General features: G+C 41.6%; 1 protein-coding gene across 2 annotated transcripts in view; it reads right to left on the minus strand.

Annotated features, from left to right (window-relative positions):
- MED13L (mediator complex subunit 13L) overlaps positions 1 to 21,231 on the minus strand; it is a 964,037-nt gene that overhangs the window by 172,097 nt on the left and 770,709 nt on the right. For both annotated transcript variants that reach the window (XM_085634904.1, XM_085634903.1), the window contains exon 17: positions 12,283 to 13,217. In XM_085634904.1, the coding sequence (XP_085491030.1) occupies positions 12,283 to 13,217 (935 nt within the window). The remainder of the gene's footprint in view (positions 1 to 12,282; positions 13,218 to 21,231) is intronic.

Here is a 21,231-nt window from a genome sequence, read left to right on the forward strand (position 1 = left end):
TAATCGATTTGTTTATTTCAACTGAAGCAAGTTTCCATAACAATACAACCACAAATTCACAAAAAAGAGCAATAAAAACAATTAAAAACAGCAAACCTAGAACCCCCCAGAATATCGTTTGGGAAATACCAGCAATGACCATACGACACAGGTTTGGGCTAAGCAGATGTTTTACTGGGCCTACCAGATAGTTTTAATTAATGACTGGTTACAAAGGGACTGACAAAATCCTACCTACAAACTGGAGCTGGAATGGGTTGAGGCACACTGGGCTCTAAATCTGTAGTACAGCAGAGCTCCACCCCTTCACCAAACTTCCACTTCTTTGCTGTTATGTCGCGCTGAGGCACATTAACTTATATTCTGCAGTACCAACAATGATTCCCCCTATGGCAGGGCACTTGGTTAGCATGGACTGGAAAACTCTTGGGATTCTCTTAATGGCACTTGATTGGCATCTTGACAATGGGGGATGGAGGAGTAGACACATTAAATTGTTTAAGGAACTGGCAACGGAATTTCACTTGCATAAAACACAATTTTACCGCCATATGCAAAAAGACATGCCTTAGACACCCACTGGGAGGGTCCCACTAGGTTGCTTGGTTTCAGCACCCATGGAAATCCAGCTGGTGATAGATTGACTTGGGAAAGAGGGCATCTCACGATTGTACAAAGCGAGTGATTCATTCACCTTACCAGTTCGTGCAGCGCCGTGCGACATGGGACATCTGGGTACACTGGAGGGCAGTGAATGAATTGAAGCCAAAATGACACCCAGGGTGCCGACCTTCACCATGTGCTTCAGGCTCATCGAATTCAAAATATTTCCATTGTTTTTACTACTGCCCTTCACAGCTGTACAGAATGAGTAAGGGCAGCCCGGACTGCGTTGGATGTGTAGTGTCAACCGGCCCATTCTACCACACTATGTGGTAGAATGAGATTCAGAGGTATAGGCTGTCAAACAGTTTGTTGGACGGTGCACTAGATCGAAACCTCGGCCTAGACCCAAAGGTTGCTCTTTTGGGGTTGATGGATGACTTTGATGGTCCACAATGTCCGCACCCTGGTGACAATGGAATACATGATTGTCAAGAGAAACACGGAGCAACACTGGTACGATTGGGAATCCCAGTCAGTCAGAGTGGGCTAGAACAATGGAACATTTGGCCAGAATGGAAGCGCTAGTTTACATAAGTAGAGGGGTGAAAAGGAAATATATTAAGATATGGCATCCCTGGCTTGAACATGTTTCTACAATGCAGTTTCCTACATGCCGGGACTGATGTTAACACACTTCTGTAAAACAAATGTATACTATGCCGTAACATTCACCTTGATTGCTGGAACCAGACACAACCAAGTCACACTTTCTTTTGTCTATTATTGGTGGAAAACCAGTAAAATGAGCTTATAAATAAAAATAGCAAAAACTTAAAAGCAGCTTAACCAATGAATATTTGCATTTTTACGTATCTAGTTAAAAAGAGAGTAACAGCAGAACAGACCCCTGGAGTAGGTAAGCTTTGAAAAAAATAGAAAAAACTGTTCTACCATTTTTGAAATTTTCCGCTTTTAATAAAATAACAAGGTGTTGTATTTGTGGCAGCTTTTAAAAGCTTAATTCACACTGTCAAGGAAAACTATATTATGGTGCCCCAAACAGGTCCGGCAAAAGCTCCGACCTCCACAGTCCTTTTAATTCACTTTCTTTAAATATTGTAGGATTAAGCTATGTTGCATGAACTTGCCGCAGAACTTATGATTTGTTTCCTTCCAATCACGAATAATTTTCCATTTTAGGCATAGTTATTAAAAAAAATTAAATGCATCATTGGGTCGTTCGCATTTGTTAATTATTTAGTGTGTAGTAAGGATGACGCTGTTTATTTCTGTGCACTACTGTCTAAAGAACACTGACTGCATGGTCTTACCTTGTGATCATTTAACCATGTGTACCAATTCTTTGCAATATTTATAGTAAATAGTGAACTGAAAATGCACTCTGATACCCCTTAATAACAATGTGTGTAACTACTTATGGAGGAAATAACTTAGAAAACTGCCTCTCCAATATCATCCTACAGCTTCCAATGTGTCTCCAATACGGCAACCTTGTTAGCTTGGCACTTCTGTCAATCCAGTCAGGGGAGTCTGTGGCCACTCCTAACTACACTCATCCAAAGGCCCAGCTCTAAGCAAATCTGTCCATCCCCCCCGTTCCATGCCCGCTACCACCTTAAAATACCATTCAAACCCTACAGAGATTTGTGTGGCAGTCGATCCAAGTATCGAGAAATCTACCAATTCCACTACCCTGCTCACCGTAGTGAAAACTATGCTTCCTTGACCAGTTTTATTAATACTCTGACACTGCTGGATCAGAGAAACAGAGGGCACATAGAGCAAATTCTAAACGGCAGTCAAGTCAGAGGCAGAGTGACAGCTGCTGCATATTTATTGGCTGGAGTGAAAGAGCCAGTGGAGTAGCTTGGTGGTGGTGGGGGGGGGGAGTTTGGGGTGTTACACCCACGTAATAAAAGTATTTTGTGATAAATAGTTTGATTCAGGTGCTTTCAGTTGGGTATGGGGAGGTGTCTGTTGGATTGCACCAGGACTTTTTACACGCAGACAAAAATACACGCACATTACACTACCTCTCCCTGTTTGGAAAGACTTCAAAAATGTTGGTTATGTCCCAATATAATGTGCTTTTTCTCACTTAGTACCCCTACCAATCCGCATTCCTCACCCTTTCTGCTGCCCCTTAAGCCTCCCTAGTGTGCCCTGCTTGTCCTATAATGTATTTTAACATCATGTGCCAGTATGATTGCTGCAAAATCTGAAGCGCCCCCCTCCTCCACCCCATGAATCTTACTGACCAAGCTACGCCCCCTGGCAAAAAATGCTCTAGTCTTCAGTAAAGCACTAGGCCCAAACACTACATTGCCCTCTATGGCAAACTAAGAGCACCTCTGGCAGCTGTCCATCAGCAAAGGTCCACATTGTTCACTAACTGGCAATACCCGGCAATCAGACCAAACCACCACCAGGCACAGGGTAGCCCTCTGTTGGGGCTGAGATAGACTTAAGAGGCTCAAAGCTTACAGGTCAACAACTCAACGCCACACCACTAACGGAGATGTAGGCACATTCTGCTCATGGAGTGTGATGAAGTAAAAAATATCCTCCTGCCCAGCCCCTTGTAATTTTATTTTATTAATCTGTTTTTAATACAGATACTATACCAGAGAGTATTAGGGAGCTTAACAGACAACTAAGAATCAAATGCAGTTGACAAGTGATACAAAAATGAGAAGTATAAGAACTGAAAGGTTAAGTCAGATTAAATAGAAAAAACATGCTTATTTCAAGAAGAAACAGCACAGGTGTATTTGAATTATTTCTAGAATGAGAAAGCAGTAGGTTGAGGTCTTACATCAACTGGCAAAGAGCTGAAAAGAGTCACTACAACACCTCGGAATGTCTAAGTGTGAGGGGAGTTCTTGGTGCTTCCAAAGATAGCGTTTTTACTTGAAGTATCTTGGTACACTTGGCATGGTAAGTAGTTTGGCCAGATGGGATACTTTTAGGGTAACCTCTTTATATGAAAGGCAGCAGATTATATATGGGATCCTAGATTCAAAGGCTAGCTAATATAGTCCCCTCAGGATTGGGAAGATGTGAATTTTATTTTGATAGATAAAGAGAGTGGTGATACAGTCTTCAGAGGTGCAGGTTAGGATGGAGAGCAATCTCATAAAATTGTATTACCAAAGTCCAATGGCAACATAACTGGAGTGGGGGTTGTAGTCCTCCAGCAACCTTAGAGGTTTGATGTTTTGGAAAGAATGAAGATTAAAATTAGCAGTTGTGCTTATTCTGTTGATGACAGAAATAAGTGAGAGTGAAGTACGGTGTAAAGCCCACAGGTTTCACCAAGTGAGAAAAGCCTTTCATACTTAGTTCATCAAAAAGTGACAGATGCAATTTGTTCCTTTATTCGGGAGTAATTCAAGCAGTTCTATTTTCTTGAGGTATTAGCAGCAGATGATGTGGCATTACGGGCAGAGCTGCTGACTTAGGAATTGAGGAACCAGTTAGAGTCTCGGCATCAGCTCACTATCCTGTGATTCTGGGTAAATCACAATCTACCCGTGTCTAAAAAATAAATATATGAATGTGACCTTGTGGAATGTAATTGGCACTCGCACTATATAAAACTGCAAGAGAAGAAAATACAATAAAGAAAAAAGGTTTCTGAAATCCGTAAGTGGAGTTTTATAAGGATTGTGGAAAGGTTGAGGATACTGTTGATTGACAATATTTTAAGTAGAGCTGGGTGTCGTCTAGACACTGGTGGAAATGAAACTCCTTTTCTCCTCAGACAACTAACTCTAAAAAACGAGACACAAATATGGCATCAACACTCTTTCTCAGTTCTGTTTGCCACACCAATATTTGGTATCGAGTGGGCAAAAGAAAAGAGAAGAATCCACTGAGTTGAGCTATGTTTAGATTATCCTCGTGTCATCAACTGTGTGAACGGCTGCCAAGCAATAGACTAGAAAGTAGAATTAAATTATCATCCAGCATGTGCAATATGTTTGTTTTGATGCTACAACCACAGAGGAAATGTAATTGAGATTCTGCTAGCATATGTTCTTTGTTGACGTAGGAGATCAGATTACGATAGTAACAACTTAAAAATGGAATTGGAATATGAAAAATGGGATGATCTAAACAAGTCTGTAACTGGTATGCATAATCCATAAGAAAGATTATCTAAATGTGTTTAGTTATGCCTAGGGCAGAGGTTTGGTGTGTGAGTGGTTGTACTTTTCTTCATTGTGCTTCGGTTTGGGGTGTGTGTATTTTTTTTCATTGTGCTTCGGATAAATAGCAAAGTAATCCTGGGGTCCCCGCTGAGCACCGCAGCGATCCATGAAGCGGCACACAAAACAATTTGGGGGTCCTTAAGGGCAGACGGCGCCAAAGTTATTAGCAAAACAAAAAAACGTTGTCTATGGGAAAAGTTGATCCTAACAATTACTGGCTATCACAGATTTTTTTATATATACACGTACATATATATTTTTTCTCTCTCTCTCTCTCTCTCTCTCTATCTATCTATATAACCTGGGAAGACAATTACATATTGAGGTCACTAGATGCACCTTCGCTATATACAGGTATATGTCATGAGGTTGGACAGAGCTATAAAGTACTTTAAGTGCTAGACCACTTAAGCTGCTCAGACACATGAATATGTTGCTAAGTATGACAAGATGGTGTCTAACTAACCATTATTTTTTGTTCAACAAAGAATTGCACCAACAGCAGGCAGGTACAGTAATGGACAACAGCTTCGCTCCTAGCGAAGCAAATGTGCGTCTGAGCTGGTGGGAGAAGCAGGTGCTCCACGGCGTAATTAATAAGGAATGGTTGCAGCATGTGGTGTTGTTATGCAGACGACCTGTTTGTCATCTGGAAGGGGTCTAAGGAGAGTGCCCATAACTTTGTGAGTAGGATAAATGTTAATGATCAGAGTGTGCACTTCACGAGCACAATAAGAGATTAAAAAGTAAACTTCAAAGATTTGACAAGTTATGGTGTCATCGCCTGTTTTTTGCGAGAAGGGAAAAGGATTGATTTGTACGGAGAGAGCCATCCTAGGTTTGATGCATGGGAGCATTCAAGGGTTGACCGTCCATAACATTCATCAAGCCTAATACAGCTAAAAAGTCATTTTATAGTTGACAAACAATGCCAGAATACCTTAACCTTCCTGAGCCGAGAGTCCTTTAATGCAGTAGCCTAAACAACAAAAGAAAAAAATGCCATAACATTTCAAAATAGTCATTCAATCTTTAGTGGTCCTCTTGCGGCCCTCAGATGGGGAAAATGTGTTTCTCGAGTAAACAGACTCTCAATCAACTGGAGAGTCAAGCCAAGACAAAATTTCAATGTCAGAATCACAGCTCAGTGCAATACTGACTAACAGTTTGTGCAAAATATCTACCAAGCACCTGTGGGTACCAACATGTCAGGTAGATTTTGAATGAATTTAGAGTTTTGTATAGCGCATTGTTGACTCTGAGGAGCATCTTGGCACTTTAGCGGAGAAAGGACATCTGAAAGGTTTCGCAGAAGGGAGGACAACTAAGTAGCAGAGCTTAGATAAGAAATAACACCGTATGATCTGGGGTAGCGAAATTCCAAGTTTCTAAAAGCTTACTGAAAGTAGGTTCCGTTTGTGTATGTCTCAGCTGAGTGGGCAGGGCGTTCCAGGCTTTGGTCCCTAGGACTGCCATAGTCTTGCCACCTCTGTATTTCAGTTTGAAATCGGGGACAGTTAGTAAATTCTCTGAGGATGATCGCAAAGAGCGTTGGGTGGTGTATGGCTTGATTCTGGATCTTAGATATTCTGGTCCGGTTTTTCTTATGGCTTTGTAGGTGATGGTCAGGATTTTAAAAAGAATCCTCTTATGGACAAGTAGCCAGTGAAGAATTTTAAGTGCTGCAGCTGAGGAGGAGTCTCTAGGCAGTTTAAGTACCAACCTCGCCGCAGCATTCTGGACCACCTGCACCGTCTTTTTTGTTCCTGCATATAGACTATTGCAGTAGTCCAGGTGAGATAAAATTTGGGTTGCTGCAACAGTCTTCCTAGCAGGCACCGGGAGTAGGTCCAAGAAATTTCGGAGAGTTTTTATTGTTTGGAAACACATGCCTGCCATAGGAAGTGCTTGCTTGTGGAAAGATAATGTGGGGTCAAATTTAATTCCCAAATTTCTCACTGTGTCTACTGTTGTGGGTGGAGCATCCGAATTTGAGGGCCACCAGTGGTTGGGCCTAAATCCGTTGGACTTTCCAAACAGCATAATTTCTGTTTTAGAGCTGTTACATTTAAGATGATTCAGTTTCATCCAATCCATCACTGCTGTTAGACAGTGGTGAAACTTGTCTTCCACTACTGTAGAGTTTTTATCAAGAGTGAGAATCAGCTGAGTGTCGTCTGCGTATGCAATGGATTCAACATCAAAAGTGGCCATCAGAGAGAGAAGTGGTGTCATATAAAGATTAAAATGGGTTGGGCTCAGGGATGAACCCTGGGGAACCCTCGATGACAACCATTTTTCTCCTGATTTGTAACTTCTCAATGTTACAATCTGATGCCTGTTTTCTATAAAAGATGTGATCCAGGCCAGTGCCATGTTCGCGACTCCGCTGTGTGCCAGCCTGTCTCTCAAGATGTCACGAGAGACATTATCGAACGCTGCCGTTCAGTCCAACAGAACCAGTACTGCATCCTTACCCTGATCCAGGGCAAACTTTAAGGTCTAAGTGGTGCGGAGTAGCACTGACTCTGTTGAGGCCAGGTCTGAAACCTGATTGCTTAGGGTGTAAGGTGTTGGTTTCTTGCAGGAAGTCATTGAGTTGGGTATTAACTAATTTCTCCGCAATTTTACCCAGACATGGCAGTAGTGAAATAGGTCTGAGGTTGGAGAGAGTGGTAGGATCAGAAAGTTTCTTATTTTGGAGTGGCTTCACAGCGGCAATTTCCCAGATATCAGGGATTTTTGGATCCACCAGTGCATGTAAGATTTTTGGGAGGGCATGGATCGAAGGGCAAACCTGACTTACAGCAGAGGATGTATTGTTCTAAATTAATCTCCTTAAAACATGCGAGTTCCCTTTTTGTTCCTAAGGCTTGGGCTTTGTTTGGCTGAGGTGATATATTCGTGAAACCTTTCTTTAGGTCTTTGATTTTATTGTCAAAGAACTCAGCGATTCGATCACATAGGTTGATCATAAGGAGGAATTTCTTGGTCTAGGCTTTTTGGATTAGTGAACGATTTCACGATATTAAAAATAGTTTTCTGATTATCTGCCCTATTTATTAAATTAGAATAGTGTGTCTTTTTTCCTATTCTAATTTGTTGATATGATCGGAGTGCTAGTTTAAAAAGCCCCAGGTCTTCTGCTTCATAATGTTTTAGCCATTGTTTTTCAGCTTGTCCACATTGCCCTTGTAAGGCTTTTAGATGGGGGTAAACCAAGGGGCTGACGTTTTGTTGATAGTGCTATTCTTTAGCGGAGCTAAAGTATTGGCCAATGATAGCATCCATTCGTTAAAAAGATAGTCAGTTACAGGATTTCCTGTAAGAATAGGTTTTGCGGCTTCCGCCATGCTCTGTAGGTTGGGATTAGTGAGCATGCTATTCCACTTCGGTTTAGAACCAGATTGTATGGACCCCTCTGTCTGTTGTTTTAGCCACAATGTGTTTATGATTTCAGTGAAAGTTTTTGTATTGGGAGTATCAGCTGCTTCAAGGTGAAAATTAAAGTCGCCTAGGATTGTAAAATTTGAATATCTGACCACTAGGGAGCTTATACTTTCCCCCAATGTATCTAAAAAGTCAAGAGCTGATCCCTGGGGCCTATAAATCCGAGCCCCCGCAAGTGTAGTACAGCTGTCTAATTTAAAACTAAAGCAGAAGCTTTCTGCGTCCTTTAGTTCTGTGATATTAGCAATGGAACATTTCAAGTGGCCCTTGTATATTATATATATGGAGTAGAAAAGAAGAGTATTATTTGTGGAAGCATTGTTTAATTTGACAATTTCAATGTGTAATTAAGGGGTATAAAATTTGTTCCTTGCATATTACATTTGAAATAAAGTAAACGTTTTGACTTGAGGTTTATGTGTGTGTTCATTATTCAATTAATTGGTACAGCAATTAGTATAATAAACTATGTATTTAGAGATAAGGAATATTATCTTGAATAGTGGAGCATTTGATGCTTTATTGTAAAGCATTTTGGTGCAGTTTCATGGAACATTTGATTCGTGCTTTCCATAATAATTGGAAATACATTGTGTATACTCTTACAAGAGTTTGGGACAAAAAGCAGTTGGAAAAGCATCACTTTTCTGTAACAATCTGTTTGCAGCTTGTCATGCTGTAGATCACATGGTCTCCACACACCAACTATCCACTTTGGGGTGCGGACTCCAAAAGTTTTTCTGCAAAGTAGAGGTTTTAGTTTCAATGCTGCTAGTGACACTGCCTTCGAAAACCACAATGCACCAGGACATAGACTCCACCTTGGATTATGAATTTCCCATACAGGTGAGGTAAAGTAGGTGAAGAGATGTGAAGAAGGAATGTCTGTGTACTAATATGTATATATAAGTAATTTAATGATAATAGTTGCTAAAATACGTTATAGCGTAAGCTCGCATTCAGGGAGGTGTGATAAAGCAAGTGAATCTACAGCACTACAAGCAGCAAACCAGTTGTTACAGGTAAGTAAAGTTTTTAGTTTGTAGCATGTGCTGCATAGACTGAAAAGCAGTACCCTTCTTAATGCAGTGACTAATATGGAAGATTTTACAGTACAGTTGATCCAACTTGGTCCTCTTGTTGGGTATGATTGCCCATACAGTAAGTATAATTTGGTGAAAGTGTGGATCATAGACCATGTTGAGCTATACATATATCTGCAAGAGGAATGTTACCTAGGGAAACCGTAAGCTACCTTTTCCGACATGGAATGTGGCACAGGCTATATTCTGCATTGGCATAGCAAATCTGAAAACATCAGTCAGCACCACGCTCACCTGCCAAAGACCGAGCTGAGCTAACCCACACATAAATGTGAGATCAATCCCTTGTTATGCTGATTAATATCTTGCTTAGAGCAGATAGCAAAGCTATCCTTCGCCCGCCTTCGAACAAAAGCGCTAACTCTCTGGCAGAGCTATCCAAAATAGATTACAAACAACAAGGCTAAGCCTTGCTTCAGTGAGAGATATAAGGATAGGTAAACATGTACACAGGGGGGCAACAAGGAAGTAAAGAAAAGGTGCGGTAGGGAGATCAGACATACAGAGGCAATTATAGTGTAGAAAGCGATCTTCAGACATTACTATGATGGGACTGGCAAAACAGAGATGGGGAAAGATGGGTGCAGTGAACACAGTGACAGTTATTCGAACATGAGTGACACTGGACTGGAAAAGCCCAAACAATACATTGAGGTTGTACATAAGAACATAGAAACTGCAAGACAGGAACAAACATGTTCCAAATGCACGGAGACTGAGAAACAAGAACCAGGGAGACATGCTTCCCTTTGAAACTAGACCAAACAGAATCCACTGTAGATGAATATCTACAAACCTTGCACTAGAAAAAAACTGACATGCAAACAGCCATTTGGAAGTGCACATGGTCTAGTGCCTCAATAGCATTGCTATAGGATATGATGAGGGCCTCAACACCAAAATCAAAACTGCGACCCAGCATGCATGCAGAGAAAACCCACTGCGAATTGAGCATTCCCACAGGTCAGGCGTAAGGTGGAAACACCCAGACTTACTCATAAGGATAATTCACACCCTCCAAACTAGGCACCCACACAACTATGGTTACAGAAATAAAGTTCCCCAGTGGAGAACCTTTTCTGGATGAATCAAAGACAGACCAATACCAGCACAGTACACTAATGGATCAAATAAATAGACAACGCTGGGCTATACAAATATGTAGTGACAATTAACATGTGACAAGTTGAAAGCAGCATCTCCTTAGCCACTGCACCTGGCACAGCAACCATGAACCTTTCAGAATCAGATTTCTCTTTATGCGGATGCTAACTGCTATAAAAGCATTCATGACGTACACAAATAGCAATTAAATATATACCACATCATAAAATAACTATTTTTAAAGCAAACAAATAAGCTACATAAAATAATCCACTGTGGAGTAAAAATAACTAATAGACACAAAAAAGTATTGGCTGAACTAAACAAAAAAACAGGCAGAAACAGAGTCCGAGACGAATTCATCAATCCGCTAGGGCAGGAATATATTAATCTAAAAACATCGACCTCCTAGCGCAAACTGAGGCTTAAATGAAATAAAGGCATGTAATCACATGCTTCATCATCTGGTAGTGCTAGTAAAAAGTGGGAAGCTTGAATACAAAGCCATAAGTTCCTAAGCCTTAAAAAGGGTATAAGAAATTATTTTTTCAGTATACATTTTATAATTCACAGAAAAACAGGAAATATAACAGTTTGTTTGTGCAAGGTATATCTTAATCCAGGGGCCATTTCTACCACTCTACTATTTGCAGAATACCAATAAGAGTTGGGAAAGATTTTTTTACTGTACAGTTTTCGGGCTGGTGTAGTGAAATACTCCCAGGAATCTTTCTTAAGCGTTCAGTTATTGACAAATTCATACCTAAGCCCTAACTTCAGTATTTTAACTGCTTATTAAGGGTGCAGTTTTCGAAGAAAAACAGTATAAAGTGTCAAGCAAACCAATTAAATTGCTTACCGTATAAGATTGGTTCTTCATATTATGCTTCTAAGTTAGAGAATTTCAAACAACAATGCTCAATACAAAGACAGTAGAAGACTGCACCACGAAGACCAAACTGCGTCAATATCTTTCATCCAGACCACGAAGAAAAAATGTTAGCCTACTTTAATAAACGATTAGGTAATTTCAGTTATTCCATAATTATGTGATGCACACATGGATAGGCTTATTTAATTAGTAATGTGCAAAAGTTGTGTTAAATTTAGGCTCAAGTACATATTTAAAATTACTTTTGCAATTTTAATTTAAGTAATAATACCACATTACGAATGTGGTATTACATCACAGCAAGGGAAATCTACCCCGTTAACTCAAGTAAAAAACACGAGTGCCAAAATGGCAGTTTTAAATGCTGAAAAACACATGGCAATAAGGTTTCTGCATGTTACCGCTCACTTAAAGCTAAATTAGGTATATTACCAGAAGTCCAGGGCAAAGTTACACTTACCAATTTCTGACACTGAAGTACGTTTTCTGATCAACTGTAAACAGGACTAGGATCCAGCTATGAATGTCATTTTTCTTGTACAAGAAAAAGTACTTATCACCTGGATCAGATTGCCCTGAGTAATTAGATGGTTAGAGCTTCATTGTTATCACAAACCGCAAGCCACATCACAATTACATTTGCTAGCGATTGCTAAATGCCTATATTGAACTTCATGGCAACATAAGAAATCACTTCTGGGTGTTTGCAAAAAAGGGATGGGAACACTGATCTGTGGCTTTCCAAGTGCAATTTCATCCTATGATATAGCGTACCCCAGAAAAGTACTCAATTGAAATTAAAAGACCCACTGGCACCTGCCCCCAACAGTGAAAGAGTGTTAGAAGCACAGTTTAAGGAGTAACTAAAAGTAAGTGTCTGCTCAAAACCTACCATTGTTGTGAGGCCATTGGAGGATAGTGGCATTTTTCACCAGTGCTTCATCCACTTTTCCTCCGGAGGCGTTGTCAACATACTGGCTCCCCTGCTCCAGTGCATTGAAGCACTCTGCCAAGGCATCACTTGACTCTGCCTGAACCTTGTCATAGTTCCATCCCACACACGGCAGAGACTTCCGACTGCTGGAACAAACAGATTCCGGGCAGTTTGGTGAAGTAAAGGGTTGTGCACACTGATTCTGAAGCAATAGAAGTAGGCTGGCTGGGGGGTCCTGCCCTTTTTTAGCTGCATCTCCAACTGATTGTTGGAGCAAAGTCGCCTGACACATCATCAACCGTCTCTCTGCTGCTTGACCAATCTCTGATGTCTTCCCAAAGATGTCTAGCTCATCCTCAATAAAGAGGCCAGAGCTGTAGCTCAACTTGCGGTTCATGATGGCGCTGAAGCCACAAGTGCATCGATATTGGTCCTCGTTGGAGGAGTCAGGGATGTAGAGCCCTACATCTGCTCCCTTTACGTTCATATTGCAGGCACAGATGCAGCAGCTGTCAAAGTTGCGATCCTTGAAGATGTTGAGCACAGAGTCGGACAAGATTAACGTAACATACAGGCTGTGGGCCTCAGGGATGGGATGGGAATTGGTAGGCTCCACCGAATTCAGTGGTCGCATGGTGGAAGGCGTGGAGGCTGGAGAGCATAGGTCTGTACTGTCGTATTTAACAGACCCTTGCCCACTGGTAGTGCCTCCACCCCGGGGAGTCCTTGGCGTCCTTGGGGTACGGGGGGTGGGGAAACGAGGAGTGGATGGTGAAGGTAAGACTCCTCCCGCTCCACCATTGCTTGTTGGTGCAGTACAGCTACCAGTGGTGACTGGTGTGTTCATCTGCAGATAGTCTTGATCAGTTATGCTGCCAACACTGGGAACATTCCTGGAGGGGAAAGAACAGTTAACATTTAGCCATGGAACTGTTTAAAATGAAGCAATTGAGGTTAAAGCACACAAAATACACTACACATTGTTGTATGCACCTTAACCGTTACAGTACCAGTAACAGTCAAAATACTGTTTACTTTCCTTGCTTTTTCCCCTTGTCCCAATTCCAAGGTCCCTAGCAGGCCAACACATGTCTTGCCATTAATGTAAAGAAGCTGAAGTGAAGATTTGTATTACTGGATGAAGATCTATCCCTCATATATGACACCATATACAATGCTCAATGTGTCAGTGCACAGACATGCAATCCTCAATTCATGATGCTGTGGTTTTCGCTACTTTTAGGTTTCAGCAGATGTGAACCCTCGGCCTCAATGTAAGCTAGACATACATTAAAAATCAAGGGAAGCAAAATGACTGTGTGAGAAAGAATAAAGTCTTTAAAAGACAGCATCTGGAAACAAACTGCTATATGAAGTAATGTGCACATTTGTGGGGTGGCAAGATATACTGAGGCAGGCTCATTTACCTTTGAGTGGTAATTTTAGTGTTTGCCACAATAGACAGGGCTCCCGGAAAAGAAAAAGTTTTGCAAAAGGCTCTACAACTGTTATCATATTGATTACATTCTCTTTATAAAAAGATTATCATGTAACATCATGCAACAGAGCAGGTCATTGGTTATTTTTTTTTTCATAATTACTGAACCGCCAAAAGGTATATGAAAAAAGAAATGCTATGTTCAACCTCATTTCTAAAGGTTTCACCAAGTCAAAACCCCACTCTGTCACTTTACCAGTACTAACCAAGCGCGAGAGAAATTTAGTGAATGAACAATAAAGAAAAATTCACTAGTAATTGTAATTTTCTTCTTCAGGGGATTCTATTTGAAGTCATAAGCAGTGAACAGTGCTACACATGCGCATGATCACAGAGCACTTTCAAAATGTACATGTAGAACATTTTCCTTAGGAAAGATTTTTTTAAGAAAGTTTTACAATTACAGCAATTTCACTAGTGTAATTACATGCACCACTGGCCAAATTTCACTTTTTCGTTTTTGGTGAAAGAAGAGCAAATTGAATTAAAAAAAGGTCACTAGTTTAACAAACAGTGAAATGAATCATCTTTCCTAACCAGTTTTGAATAGAAAAACAAAAAATAAAATGAGGGTAATTTAATCAGAAGGCTACAGATTGAAAAGGCTGAGCTGTACTCTTGAGACTGCTGCTTTTAAGAAGGCCTTCTGACCCAGTATCCCCATCGTACCCTGCAGTAACATTTACCTCAGTTTTTTGTTGCAGAACCTCAGAATCATTAGACTATTGCTAAAACTATCTGACATTTCCACAGTGGAGGAAGGAGGTTTGCATAAAACGTTTGAAGAGATTCCCTTAATGGATCTGGGATAAAAAAAATTACGTTGCCTCCTCTTTTAACAAATTTATTAAGTCACACGTGCTATGCCTAGTTACCAGAAAATGGATTGGAATGATGGAGTAAGTCTGACCTACAAGAATGAACAAAAACAGAAATATTTCAATAAGCAACACAAACACAACTGTATACTGCTGAAGGATAAACAAAATAATGATGCATCACCAAAGGGGTTAAACAAGGTTATTTTTATTCCTGTAATATATGCATTGCCCTGAATGGAAAGTTTTGCAATGCAAGGTCATAAAATCAACAAAAATAGACCAAAAGAAAAATAAATAGTTTGTATGTGACGCGCCCGGAGGTATTGCTGTCCTGATTATCAGCTATCGCGCACAGGTCCTACTTGCTGGTGGGCTATCTTAATTGTCTTATAGACTTGTTTGTGGCTACTTTTAATCATTTGCTGCTACTTTTTAATTGAATCTGCCTTATTAGCTCATATTTTAATTTCACGGTACATTTGCACTCGCACTTACCAGAGTCCCTGTTGTGTGGGGAATTTTAAGCGCTGCCCCCTCGTTCCGCCACGAGCTGCTTGCCCGATTGATGTGGAGGGAGGCAGACATCTTTGCCGGCTTCACACACTTACGGTTGCCGGCAGGAGGGGCCAGGACAAACGTAGCGGTCTAGTGGTCCCTGCCACGACCACTACTTAACACGAATGGAGACGCGGCCGAGCCCCGCTGGCGCGCCCAAGGTAAGCCTGTCTGCGCCCGTCCGCGGCCGGACGGGGCCTGGGGCCAGACAGGGCCTGGGGCCAGCCACTATGTGCATTTAATTAAATACTCTTCTTTGGAACTACGCTCTGTGGCACCCAAGGTCAACCAGAGGATCGAGCCTATAACCAAACACAAGTTAGAAAGATATGGGGCCATATGTAGGTAGAAAGATTTTTGCGATTCTCTAATTGCAATTTTTAGGGAATCGCAATTAGAGAATTGCAAAACTGAATGTAGGTAGGATTAGCGAATAATTTTGCGAATCCTACATATTCCTTAATTGCGAATTGCAAATTGCAATTCGCAATTAAGGAATACCTCCCCATTCATTCCTATGGCCCTAGAGGCCCATAGGAATGAATGGGAAGACATTCTCAATTAGCGATTCTCAATTAGAGAATCGCAAATTGAGAATGCAATTTCAAGTGTGCCAGGGTGTCAAAAGGACACCCTGTTGCACCCCTGAAATGAGCATGGGTGCACATGTGGCACACATACATGCCCTAAGGACATGTGTGTGCACCACATGCCACTTTGAAAAATGCAAAAATATGCATTTTTGAAGGAAATCGCAAATTACCACCAACCTGTAGTTGGTGGTAATTTGCGATTCCTTAAGGCCAAATTGCACTTTTTTGGTGCTTCTTACATTGCATTTAAGGAATCGCAAAATTTGCGATTCCTTAAATGCAATTGCAAAATAAGGAATCGCAAATTTAGCAATTCCTTATTTTGCACGCAGATTTGCATTCCTACATACCATTTAGCAAAATTGCGATCGCAAACGCCGAAATTCGGCGAATTTCGGCGTTTGCGATCGCAATTTTGCTTTCTACATATGGCCCCTGGTCTTTTAAATCTCGTTCCTGTCACACCATCGTCTATCCCAGCACATGAAACCCCCCCTCCAATTCTGCACGACTGCGCTACTCCAAGGATAAAGCCTTCAGCACCTAAAAAGAGTTAAGCATAGTTTATCTTAACACACGCTCCATGGTCAAGCACCAGCTTGAAATTTTTAACCTCTTAGGACACTGAAGCCCCAGATTTATTATTAATTACAGAAACCTGGCTAACTATGGAATCTACCCCTGACATATTAGCGGCGCTACCTAGTAACTACCATTTGATGCAGGTTAAAAGAGCTCCTGGGAAAAGAGGAGGCGGGTCGCAGCAGTTATCAAAAAAGATCTCAGTTACCTCCATCGGCCCATAAGAAGTGGCTACGGTGGATAGCCTCACACTAAAGTTAATTTTCCCCAAATCCACTCTGGTGTGCATATTGATTTATTGACCCCCCCTCCCTCCCCCCACTGCAATAGGGGAATTCATCACTGAATTGGCAAATTACCTGACCCCTTTAACCATAGATAATTCTAAAATCCTGTTATTTGAGACTTGAATTGTTGTTCTACCGAGGAAGGGGGGAGTAGGGGCTCTAAGGAGCTCACAGACCTACTGAATACCTTGAACCTAGGACACATAACTGAACCTACACAGATCAAAGGGCATGCATTAGACCAGCTATGGACTACTAACTTGTTCGTCCATACCTTAACTGTTAAGCCATGTGTTTGGTCATACCACCTCCTAATACACTTCACATTAAGTGGTCTATCCCTAGTTAAATCCTTGACCGTCCTGAAAATATTGACCAGAACTGGAACCGCATCTGCTTGCCAAAGTTCTTAACACCCTGAAATCCACACTTCCACCTAGAACAAATATTGTTGACGAGTTGGAGACCGCTATCACAAACTGATCAAGAGCAAGTGAGATTCACACTACTCTACAAAGGAAAGAGGTATGAGGCGGCACGAGGCCTCTAAATGGTTTACTGTAGAGTTAAAATCAGTAAAACTCAAAACCCGCCAGGCGGAACAGAAATGGCGGAGAAGCTATTCTCCTGCAGAAAGGAAAATGTATGAAATAGCTCTAACTGATTACAAAGCTGCAATCTTGGAGGCAAAAAAAGCCTTCTATACGAAAAGTGTTCTTAGTTCTAAAAATAAATCCAAAGACATCTTCAAGATAGTCAAACAACTTTCCAATCCGACCGCATCGTACTGGCCATCTCGCCTTCCCAAGCCTTATGTGACGATCAAAATGCCTTCTTCGTGGACAAAATTAAGGCTATACAGAACTCCATCTCTCTTAGCTCACAGGATTGGAAATCATATCAGCAATTTACAAACTCAACAACACTTTCCATCTTTCAGAAAATTACCTTAGATTGGCTTGCAGAATTAAGAAGCTAGGTAAAAGCTTGCTCCCCCAAAGACCCCTGTCCCTCTAAGATACAAAGAGACATACTAGCACAATTCCCAGATACCTTTCTCTCCCTGCTCAACCTCTCCCTGGAGCAAGGGGTGGTCCCACATGCTTTCAAAGAGGCAGTGCTAGTCCCACTTCAAAAGAAAGAGAGTAGATCCTAATCTACTGAGTAATGACAGACCCATAGCGCTCCTCCCATATCCTCCAAAAGTGCTTGAAGCACACCTAGCAAAACTCCTTTGCACATTCATTGAAGAGACTAAATTCTTGGACTCTAACCAGGCAGGTTTCAGACCGTCACACTAGACTGAATCAGTCATCTTAGGCGTAGTGGATGACCTGAAGGAGGGAGCAGACAGGGGGTGCACACAGGCATTGGTCCTGCCCGACCTGTCTGCTGCATTCGATACCGTGGATCACACCATATTAGCGGATAGAATGGCAGCAGCAGGCCTGAGAGGCACAGCCCTGGATTGGATGATTTCATTCCTAGGGGACTGCACCCAGTCTGTTAGGCTAGTACCCTTTCATTCTGCCAGGGTCAATACCACCTGTGGTGTACCTTAAGGCTTGTCCCTTTCCCCCCACCTACCCAACCTTTATATCTACCCCCTGATCCACTCTCTCCAAAGCAGGAGAGTAAAGGTATATCATTATGAAGATGATATGCAGCTGATATTCCCAATAGACGAGACGGAGGAATCCAAGGCCTTCTTCCAAAATACCATGCTTTTTATTAAAGACTGGATGAGTCACAACTATCTTAAATTAAACTCTGACAAAACAGAGATAGTCATTTCTAAAACAGACTCCATCATTGGATGCCAGGACACTGGCCAGCTGCATTGGGCACTCCACCTATACCTAAGAATTCTGTCAAAAGCCTGGGAATCAAAATCAACGCCAACTTATCCATGCATGAACAGATCAGCCTGGTCACTTCCTCGTGCGATTATCATCTAAGGACTTTCAAGAAAATCAGGAGATTTTTTACTAGGTTGGCTGGATTATGCCAATGCTGTCTATTTGGTCTCCCTTCCAATCAACCCATAGATTGCAGCTGATTCAGAATCAGGCGGCCAGATTAGTTTTCCAGCAACCGAGATACTGTCATATTAAGCCACTAATGAAGCAGCTTCACTGGCTTCTTGTGACCCAACGGTCTATGTTTAAGACAGGCTGCATGATTTTCAACATGCTCCATGAGATGGGCCCTAAATTGGTTTCCACAAAGATTTCACGGTACCTTCCCAAACGGAATATGCGGACTATCCTTAGATGTAAGCGTAAGAGAATGGGTGGTTCTCGTTTCTATGTACTCGGCCCAAAACTCTGGAATTCCCTACCGACTGATATCAGACTAACATCTGATTACATTGGTTTCAGGAAAAAACTGAAAACTTGGCTGTTCACCCAAGCCTACAGTTAGAGTATACTTCAGGACGGTTTTCCTTGTGCTGTGCTTGGGTATCGGTCCCCGAATCTTGGTCAAGATTGCAGTCCCTCCAAGTTATGCACTGACCTCTAGGCTAAGTTGCAGAGTTCAGGAATAGGGAGATGTCTCAAAATGCCTATAGTTTTGGCTCTTTTCCTTGAGGAATGAGCTTAAGTTTGTTGGCTTTCTGACAGCAAACTAAGATAGAAGACACTATCCTCCTAGAAACGGATTTCTACGAGGAGCCTAGATCCATAAATATGCCCCATAATTCATAAGCAGGTGTTTAGTTTTTCTAAGGTTTTGATTTAGTCCATGTAGAACCAATCCAGTGTGAAAAGAGGGTAATAATTGTGAAAGGATGCAGTTAAGGATATCTAATATAAATGGAAATCTGAGATCCTTCAATAAAAACTAGGACGTGTCATGGGTACCTTAGAGAACACCATGTAAGGCCTGTTAGAACACAATTCCTGTACTGCAATGACCCTACAGATGGAGGTGATGGCGACCTAAAAATATGCCGCACATGACAAAAATTGAAAGGAGGCCTCATGGATAGACAATGGAAATAATATATTCAACAAACAAATGACATTCCAGATCTAGCCAGATAAAGTAGGTATGGGAGTGCTACTTCTTGGCAATTCATAGCACTGATTAAACAAGTTAAGCAATAATCATTGCCTACAATCAACTTAGTGGTGGTCAGATAATCCAAAATATAAACATAACCTGAATTTAAGTATCAAAATTATAACAGTACTATTAATGCCCAAGTCTCACAACGAACCCTCCCAACCTTATCAGTTTCAGCAGGCGGTTCAAAAACTACATAGGGCTTATGCAGAGTTATCAGTCATAAAAATCTGCTCTACGTAACCACTTGTGATATAATTGCTCCTCCACTGGTTGAATTCTTCAAATTACTTTAAGATGTTTAGGCGAGTTCTCTTATATAAGAAGATATATAGCTCAGAAAAACTGCCATGTCTGTTTCAAAGGGTTACGACTTCTGTTCTACAGAGAGCTTTTCTATGCCTAGAAGATCACTTTGCCACTAGATTCAAGCAAGCCAGGCTGAAGACGGCTGAAATGCCAGAAACCGGTCCTAGGAAGCTTGTTTCCGGTCCAGGGAAGGCATGGCTTGGCAGTTCGGGCTGGACTGTTCCCATGAGGCACAGGGTCAGACTGATTTGCATATGGCCATGTCTGAACTGGGGTGGCAGAGTGGGCTAAAGAACGGTGATGGATCAAACCCAGATCTGTTGACTGGGTGTGAGTGTTTGATTGGTTCTGATGCTCCGTCCATCACCACCCCCTTTTGTACCGTAGAAGATCCCGCAAGCAGTGCAGTCAATCACCAAGATCAGTGCTTTAGCTTTCACCCACAGTGAAATTATCATCTGACTAGCTGCGTATAATGATAGGGTCATCGGTTTAGCACTTAAGTAGAAGGTGCAAGTTTATCTAGTCGGTAGGCCCAAAACTGTGTGCACAAGGAAGACTACGGATATTTATACCAAACATTGCATCTACTGTTGTTGACTAGTATCTAGGAAGCTTTGGACAGTGCCAAAGAAGACTAGCCAGAGTGCTGGTGTTACCACATCCATGCCATCACTAGTCTGTATGGTGCCTATTACAATTGTGCAGGTTTATAGCACCAGAACATTGAAGGTTTGACCAGGGCTTGATTCCCAGTACTAGCCTTGACTGTTACATGTTTGAAGCTATGTAACTTCCCATTTTCACTCAGTGTAGGTCCCTGTTAATGTTTACCCCTACTTAAGTAGTAGTGCTGCTCAGAGCTTTTGCATATTTGCTTGTCACACTCTGTGCTTCACCACTGCAATTAAGTCAGTGCCTGCACTTACAGGAGGCTTGCATGTCATTTTGAAGAAAGGGGTAGAAGGGCTTCATAGAAAAAGGTTTCCTGTTTCAACAATGCCAATACAAAAACACCCCTCATGCAGTAGTAGCACATAACAGTGCCCCACCTGTTGCACACAAACTGTGGCATGGTTTTGCCATCTGGCCAGAGAACCAAGATCCAGTTACACTGCCCAGGTGAAAAGCAACACACATCCACCAACACATATTACGGTGGGGTCACTATAAAATGAGGGCAAGTTTAATAA

The sequence above is a fragment of the Triturus cristatus genome, chromosome 11 (genome assembly GCF_964204655.1).
Source record: "Triturus cristatus chromosome 11, aTriCri1.1, whole genome shotgun sequence".
Classification (NCBI taxonomy): Eukaryota; Metazoa; Chordata; class Amphibia; order Caudata; family Salamandridae; genus Triturus; species Triturus cristatus.